We start from the raw sequence: 9,525 nt of genomic DNA on the forward strand, positions 1-9,525 counted from the left end.
TTCTCCCGACCCGGGAATCGAACCTGGGACATCTGCGTGGCAATCCGGCATGGTAAACGTTTGGCCACGGAGGCAGGTCAAAAAAAAATTACAAAATGTTTATTGTTTGCTTACGTATTTTACCTTTAAATCAATCGATACAGAAACTCGTTATTGTATACACCGAATTGATTTTTATAAAAGTCGAATCATAATGTGCTTGCCTATAATAGTAAGTGCAAGTCCACAGGATTGCAAGGTGGGTACTATGTTGAGTTGCCTCTTTTTCACCTAAGAAATATTTTATATAACAAAATTTCTAATAAGTATGAAATTAAACCAAATTTCCTATTATTTTACGCGTATTATGTTTCCGTCCACGATTTTGGTCAAAAAAGGGCTAAAACCCGCCGGTTTAAAAACCCGATTAAACTCCAGACGGGTCGATCGTGTTTTAACCCACTGACTGCCCATCTCTGGAGGCATTTTAGTTGTGCGCGATTCAATTGCATAACTGTTTGTCTACGTTATCAACAGCACATGGATGTATGCGGTGACCGATTGATTGTAACCGAATCATCAGTCGACAACCAAGTGTAACAACACCTTTAAAGCATTCATTAATTTGTTTTTCTATCAAACTAAAAGATTTATTAAGCAACCGTAAATGTCTTTCCCATAACAAATATAAATCTCACATTTTGACTTTTAACAACTCTATGTTTAATAAAAGCCTATATACCCATATGTCAAAAGTCGTCGATTACAAAACTAAACAAACATGATTATTTTGTATGAATATTATTTTTTTCTAACCATAAGTTCATATTAGCCAAGAACCCGCCATATCAGAATGAAGAATACTTATAATGGATTAATTTTATACAAAAATAAATCATAAACTTAGGTAATAAAAACAAGAATCGTAAATTATTAAATATTCTTCAAAAGGATTGTTCATAAATCAAAATGTGACTTTTCGACTCGCAGTAGTTTTATTAAAACCCATGCATAAAAGTCAGGGATATTTGCAGATTTTCAGGTGTTTTCATTGAACCCGCACAAATTATCCAGAAGCTGAACTAACGACGAAATACTACAGAAGAGTCTCTTATGTCTCCAGAAGAAGGTATGACTTTTTAATATGTTCTGAAGGAACGTAGACGAAATGGCGTAGTCAGTACCTATAGGTAGGTATAAACTTACGATTGTTTGAAACTGCGACTGGTAAGTAATGGATGAATGTTGAGAAACAAACAGCTATGACATTTTTATTGAGAATCTTTACGAAAAGTAATTTATTGGAAGAACCGATTCACCTTTTCACTAATATAAATTCAAACCTTCAAATACCTACTGTGCATTACATTTGCACTAGAGAAATAACGGTATAACCCAGAGAAGATATATGACGATAATGTACGCACGACCATACACTAAAGTGAATAAACCGTCCCTACTCGAAATTGCAAATCTAAATCTTATGCGAACGAATTAAGGTTCAATTTGTATACATATAGCTGTGACGGTGGTACAAAAGTTATTGGGGATTTCATATTTCTGATACAAGTTTTATATTGTAAGCACGTTGGAGTAAATAATAAAAAAGCTGTAACGCATACAGATTTATCGGGCATACAAAGCAGATACCTAACCAAGACCAATTTATTTTCAACGAACATGTTTACTCTTGGATATTGTCAACCCAAATCCTGTTTCTCAGGTGAGTTGGAAACCGGTCGTTTCGAGTATCTACTTACAAAAAAAGATCTATTTAGTGCCAAAAATATTTACACAATTAAAAACGCACACATCTTACGTAACATTAATCCTTTATTTTACCTTCATTATCATGCAGTTTTGTAACAAACTTAATTCATAATCTCATCAATATGTTATTATACTTTTCTGTTTTAATAATGACAAAATTTTACTCTAGCTTAAGGGGATTGTGCAAACAGAAATATTTTCTTAGAACTCAGATCTACATTGTTTATGTTTCTAAGAACTTTGATAAAGCTAATGTATCAATACATTATTTGTACATAAACAAGCAAATTTGTTTAAACATAACATTATTTTTTTATTAGCAAAAGATTACTTTTTTAATCTTTTTTCGTTTTTGAATCGGATGCGATTTCCCATGTGATTCTGTTATTAAACCAACCTTCGAATAATAACAATAAAGGTCGTTGTTGTCCATTGTTAGGGTTATCGAAGAATCTTACCTGGTAGAATCGCCTGCAGGTGGCGGGATCCGCAAAATTGCCGTTACCTTGTGTACCTTCGGGACATACGAATTGTTCGGCTTCTTTCGCTTTTTCTTGGCAGCTTGCTGAAAAATTTACCAATAGGGAGATCGTTTTAACTAGGGTTTAAAAAAATAAAACTACTTTGAGTAACAGATCACTGTATCAATACATATATAAAGTTGCTAGTTCAGGTGTAATATTTTATGGAGTACCTAATGCATCCATAAAATATTGCAACCTAAAAGGTGGCTAGCACCCACTAACTACATTCTTGCCAAACTATTAACTGATTGTTTAACTAGAAGAGAAAGCTGCTTCGTGCGACACTGATTAATAGTGTAACTAAATAACTTTAATATAAATTAATTGTTAGACAATAGTCCCAACTACGACTTTACACTAAATACCTATCTGTTAAAGTAGACAACTTGTAATTCAGAACAACGAAGTGTAGAGCAGCGTTGTTCGTAATTAGGTAGATATATTCCTTAGGTTTACTCCGAAGCGTTCCACGTAATTTCTAGACTAATCTGTGCCAATTTCATCAATTAAACTTTGCATCATAGAATCGTATACGTCTAACTAATGATTTATAATCGTCAGCGAACTTTTCCATTGCAATTTCGAGAATGATGTTGACATGTTTTCTGCTAAATTGATGTCATTTCGATGTTGCCGCAAGAGTAGGATATCTCAGATTTTTTAGCTTTTTTAAGTAGCTACCTACATATTAATTATGCTATGGATGAAAAGTAGTCCATACTATAAACAGCTTGACACTTTTTACTTTACTTCTATCTTTGAACTTTGGACTTAGATATGAAATAAAAGTGCGTTTATATTGATTTTACTATTATTATATATATAAAGAAACAAATCCTGACTCACTTAGAAAAATAGAACGCATACTTCCCGATATGGTGGGAAAAAGATATTTATACCGTTGTACGCAGATAGGCTCCAAGGCAAAGAATCAAATATGAGAACACCTGAATGTGGAAAATGTGTAAACGAGTGATCAACGGCCTACAAAAACTATAATACATGGGGGGGGGGATTTTTGTGCACTTCTATGAGGTACTCCTTGATCAATTTCTGCAGAAAGTAAAAAATATTCGAAATTCAAATAAACAAGATGGCCGCCATACAATTTCGAAGCGTTCTATCACGGAAACTATTAAGGAATGGGTAGGAGGTGCTGGAAGGAATGTCATAGAGGGTAATAGTGGACAACTGTATGTGTAAAAAAAATCAAAATGGCGAATCTAAAATGGCGGCCGATGAAAAACTTGCTTCGATGCGGATGAAAATTGGCATGCGGGGATCTTTAGGAGTCCTTAATCATAATTTAGGGTCAAAAATTTTATTTCGCCATTTTTCAATATGGCTGTCATTTAAGTGATTTTTCGTTAAAAATAGCTGCCGAAAGAGATTTGCTCTAATTCGACTGAAAATTGGCATGTGAAGGCCACTAGAAATAATTGGATAATAATTTATTATTAATTAATTTATATATATATAATATATTATATATATATACGAGGTGTCCCAAAACTCAACGTCAAGCGGTCACTGGGCGAGAGACCAGGTTATATCAATTCTGGTAAAAATTAAAAAAAAATCCATGTCACTTAGTTAAGTGATAATAGGCATTTTTTTGAAAATGTTGAAAATCGATACCCTACCCCACATGTTTAGGTACTGTCATCACAAATTTTCAAATTTTGGAGTGATTTTTTTTAACGTCATCATAAATAACCATGCTATTTATTGCAGTCACAAATCAAACAATAAACGTTATGAGTTTAGTAAAAAAAAATAAGTTTCATTGAGTCGTAGCTTAAAAAAAATATGTCAGCTAGCTTTGACACTTCATTTTTTTTTTAAATGTACTACACTACCCTGGGCAAGTTATTTTAAAAGATGGCCCATATAATCAAGATTTCAAAATAGTACAATACTTGCCACTCTTCATCCATAAAAAAATATTATAACTTATTTTTTGCAAAAGGAGCTCGTTTAAAAAAAACTCATGCCATGATAAATAATACTTTTGTGTGCTCAAAGATTGGCTTTAACATCGCGGAAGTGAGATGGTCATATGTGATAGAGTGAGATGGATAGTGACGCTGTGCGACATGAATTAGAGTGAGCGAGACGGATAGTGACGCCGATGCTCTATTATTGATCATTGGTTATTATCATTTAGTACGCTAAGTTCCTTCGTTTACTGTGCATCTTCTCGTAATCGTGTAACTTTTGTACTGACGACTTTGGCTTGTGTTACTCTGGACTTGATATTGCATCTGTGTTGACGACTCTGGCTTATTCCCTGGACTCGATTTTTGCTGTGTAAACTGTATTAGTTAGTACTTAGCAAAACTAACACGTTTCGCGACATGCCGTATCTGTATACAGCGGAAGAATATGCGAACATGCATCTTATTTACGGTGAATGCCATTGTAATGCCTCTGCCGCAGCCAGCTTGTATCGCGAGAGGTACCCAAACTTAGAGCGTCACCCAGATCACCGCGTGTTCGTCAATGTACACCTGGCATACTCGGAAGGACGATTGCCTAGTGCTCGTACGAGCGGTGGAAGACCTCAAGGAGACGACGACGACGTAATTCTAGAAGAAATTCGAAATGATCCCAGCACTTCAGTACGTGCGATGGAAAGAGCCACTGGAATACCGAAAAGTATTGCTCATCGAATTTTAAAGCAACACGAATATCACCCGTATCATGTGCAACGTGTACAAAATTTATTACCTCGTGACTACTCTCTCAGAATGGATTTTTGTAGAACAATGTTGGCGAGAAATCGTGAAGATCCGCAATTTATAAACAAAATTTTATGGACTGACGAAACAACATTTAAAAAAGATGGTTATTTAAACTTGCACAATGTACATGGCTGGCACACGGAAAACCCGCATTTAATGCGTGAAGACCGGTCCCAATACCAATTCAAAGTCAACATGTGGACCGGAATATTAAATGGACTAATAATTGGACCGTTTGAGTTGCCTGAAACATTAAATGGCGACAACTACTTAGATTTTCTTCAAAACGATTTGCAAACGTTACTAGAAGATGTACCACTCAACATCTATGAAATAAGAATAAGAAATGTGGTTTCAACAAGACGGTTGCCCAGCGCATTATGCTCGTTCTGTACGTGATTATTTAAACACGGAATATTCCGGAAGGTGGATTGGGCGCCTTGGTTCAATTTTGTGGCCTCCTCGATCTCCGGACCTAAACCCCCTTGATTTTTTTTACTGGGGCTGCATAAAGGGAAAAGTATATGCAAAACCTATAGAAAATCTAGCCCAATTACGCCACAAAATTGTTGAAGCAGCAGAAGAAATTAGTTTGAGAAAATTCGCACGATTGATAAAAAGATCTTTTGTGAGGCGATGCAGAGCCTGTATTCGTGCCGAAGGCAAACAGTTTGAGCATTTACTTTAACATCAAAGTATTACAATAGTTCCTTTCGTTTCATTTTGATTAAAATTTATTATAATACAACAATCGACTAATTATTAACTTGACACACTCATATGTGTTAGGGTAGATTATTTTGTTTAATGCGTTGTCACTATCCATCTCACTCTATATGACCATCTCATTTCCACGATGTTAAAGCCAATCTTTGAGCACACAAAAGTATTATTTACCATGGCATGAGCTTTTTTTGAAACGAGCTCCTTTTGCAAAAAATAAGTTATAATATTTTTTATGGAATGAGGAGTGGCAAGTATTGTACCATTTTGAAATCTTGATTATATGGGCCATCTTTTAAAATAACTTGCCCAGGGTAGTGTAGTAAATTTTTAAAAAAATATGAAGTGTCAAAGCTAGCTGACATATTTTTTTTAAGCTACGACTGAATGAAACTTATTTTTTTTTACTAAACTCATAACGTTTATTGTTTGATTTGTGACTGCAATAAATAGTATGGTTATTTATGATGACGTTAAAAAAAAATCACTCCAAAATTTGAAAATTTGTGATGACAGTACCTAAATATGTGGTCTAGGGTATCGATTTTCAACATTTTCAAAAAATGCCTATTATCACTTAACTAAGTGACATGGACTTTTTTTTTAATTTTTACCAGAACTGATATAACCTGGCCTCTCGCCCAGTGACCGCTTGACGTTGAGTTTTGGGACACCTTGTATATAATAACGGATAATAATTTGTGCTCAAAACTTGTTGGCGGCAGAAAAAAATGCTCAGATCCCTTTGAAAATTGGCATATGGGGGTTTCTAGGAGTGCTTCATAATAATTTGTGATCAAAATTGGTTTTTCGCCATTTTTCAATATAGAAGCTGCTATAGAAGTGTCTTTTGGTGGCAAATGAAAATTTGCTCTAATGCGATTGAAAATCGGCATGTGAGGGAGTCTCATAGAGAGTATATTGTTTAATAATAATTTGTGGTCAAAATTTGTTTTTCGCCATTTTTTAATATGGCTGCCATACAAACTTTTTGGCGGCAGATGGAAATTGGCTCTAATTCAGCTGAAAATCGGCATGTGGGGATCTCCATGGGTGTTTAATAATAATTTGCAGTCAAAATTTACTTTTTACTTTTTACGGCCGTAGGCCGAGGTGTAGCGGAGGGCGAAGCCCGAAGCGTCCGCACGCCACCTTAAGTAGGTAGCATACGGAGACTTTATGACGGTACAAGATTTCACAATTGTTCAAAATATAAGGCATACTTCCCGATGTAGTGGAAATAAGATACTTATAGCGTTGTTGTATCTCGACCGTCTATCTGTTAGATTCTTTTTCTTGGAAGCTACGCCAAAAAGAGAAGTTTAAGGAAAAAATGCCAGACAATATACCCAGAATACCCTGACCAAAACCAATTTAAAAATATTTTTTTGGTTCAAATCAGGGATCGAATCTGGAACCTCATCATCAATCGCCCATAGTACTTAATTACTGTGCCAACGAAGAGCATAAGCACACCCCGTAATCTGAAACCGACCATACGCCGCAAGCCGAGCCCGACCCCATCGTAGGTGGGGTATAGAGCTCGTAACGTATAAAGGTGACGAGCCTTTGACCGTACCTACCAAATAAAATTAAATTTTTGTGAAGAACAATTTAGGATACCTATGGATAAATTTGTGGTTCAATTGATTGATTTAAAGTTAACCTGCATCTTACTGAGAAAAAGTGTAAAATTTAGAAGACCTGTACTGCGAGATACTGCTATTCTCGCATAGAGATCTCGCGCTTTATGTCGCTCTCACGCAAGTCGCGCCCTATCGTGCTAGCCTACTGAGACCTACAGTTACAAATATGAAATCCAATAAAAATTTTAACCTGTTATATACAGTTGTATTTTCAAGATTAACTTTAGATGGTAAATAGCACTGGAATTTACAAATGTGTAAAGTGTCCCAACGCTCTATAGTGAAAACAATTAAAAAAATACGGAAACTGTCAGACGTACAAATCGCCAAATTGGTTTGTTTTCAGCTACTTCCACAGTTTGGTGATATACTGCCTTTTGCTTTGGATAAACGCCACCGACATTAATAGAATCTTTGTTCTGTAGAAACGTGCTGACTAACAATTTACCACATAATATCCCCGAAAGACACTTATATTTAAAGAAATTAACATTCTAATTCTCGTGTTACAGTGCACTTATTAAATGTAATAAGAACAGTATTTTTTTTATGAAAAGTATAAAGAATAGACATAAAATAAATAAAGTGGCAGTATTTGACACTCGTCTTCACAAGTTACAGGTTCAATTAAGGGGCATTATATATGTTATGTATACTTTCTTACTTTATATAAAAGACTTCTGCGTACTTGGATAGCAAAAAATGGGAAAGATTCGTTTCGCTATTTAACTTACTTCTATCTAAGATATCTTTAAATAAATATCGTAAGTGATAAATGGAAAAAAATATGTTTAAAGAATTTGAAAATTTATCGTACAATTTGTTTACTCATGAAATAAATAATATCTGATTTTTAGACAACTTGAGTCGTGGTAATTATTTTAGTTTTCTCACCTAGAACATTCAAAATTCATAATTAGATCGCCGAACAAAGTGTGGATTGAGTTAATATTAACTAATCATTCATTATATTATTTGTGAAAATCGTAAAGAAACCTTTGATACCTAATACATAAAGAATATATTTAAGTAAAGACAAAAAAACGGGATCAAGTAAATAATATCCTCGATCAATAACCGGTACACGTACTTCAATGTCAAGTGAAAGAAAGGACGTGCCCGACGAATTGTAATTAGGTGCCTCTGTGTAAACAACACTGACGACTTTCTAATTACAAATTTCAATGGGAAAATGTTAGAAAATAAGAAAATTATTTTTTGATAAAGTGTACTTGAACTAAGACTCTTTCTTGAACGTAGTATTTTTTTTTTCAAAACTGACAAAATCAAGAAATTGTTTGTAGTAGCTTTCACTGTATCTTTTTGATGTGACTGTTACGTTAACAAAGTAAACTAAACGGTCGAACTTATTTACATTAATTTGAATTATAGCTTGGCAAATATGATTAAGGAACCTATTTATGCAAACAGGCATAAAAGCCTCATAACTTGATTATTTAAAAAAAGTACCTTTAGTTAAGTGTAAAAAACACTAACTTTATTTTAAGTACGGAGTGGCAAAAGATTGCTAAAATGTTACCTGTGTTAAACTGCTTGCATAAGATTACGAATTAAGTACGCATAACTCTTTGCATAACCACCAACACAATTTACGAACATTGATACTGACACATATGATTTACTTACTCAACTTTGAAATATAAAGCATTTTACAAACCGGTGAAAAGGATGGCACAGAGAGTGAATATTCGCAAATATGGTGATGCCATAGCTGTAGGCGCGCTCGCTGCGAGTATCCACGACATGGTACCTTTCACTGCCGCACGCGCACTGCGCCCGACCTGCGCCACTCCGGCGCACCAGCCGCCCGCCAGCCGACCTCCGCAGGCGGCTTTCTCTAGACCCTCTTGTCAGTCAACATAAACCAGAAAAACATTATAGCGATACCGAACAGTTTAAGATACAGCTACATTTGAATTTGCACACTTTGTATTTGTCAAATACTGTCACCGGCTGTTCTAAATTCCCCTGTTTCACTATACAACTTGTAAGCTGGCACAAAAAATATATATGCAAAAGTCGTACTTGAAACTCTTTGTTGTCAAACATCTAATTACGGACTCGTATTTGACCCAAAAAACTTTTTATGACTTTTTGCTGCGGGTAAATGTTGCGCGA

General features: G+C 34.9%; 1 protein-coding gene across 1 annotated transcript in view; it reads right to left on the reverse strand.

Moving 5' to 3' along the window:
• Positions 1-9,261, reverse strand: part of LOC113226928 — a 41,755-nt gene extending 32,494 nt beyond the window's left edge. The window contains exons 1-2 of the mRNA XM_026459736.1: positions 9,065-9,261; positions 2,208-2,314 (exon numbers count right to left, since the gene is read on the reverse strand). Coding sequence (XP_026315521.1) covers positions 2,208-2,314; positions 9,065-9,152 — 195 coding nt within the window. The 5' untranslated portion in view covers positions 9,153-9,261. The remainder of the gene's footprint in view (positions 1-2,207; positions 2,315-9,064) is intronic.
• Between the last annotated feature and the right edge of the window lie 264 nt (positions 9,262-9,525).

The sequence above is a fragment of the Hyposmocoma kahamanoa genome, unplaced genomic scaffold (assembly GCF_003589595.1).
Source record: "Hyposmocoma kahamanoa isolate Upper Pololo Valley unplaced genomic scaffold, ASM358959v1 202, whole genome shotgun sequence".
NCBI lineage: Eukaryota > Metazoa > Arthropoda > Insecta > Lepidoptera > Cosmopterigidae > Hyposmocoma > Hyposmocoma kahamanoa.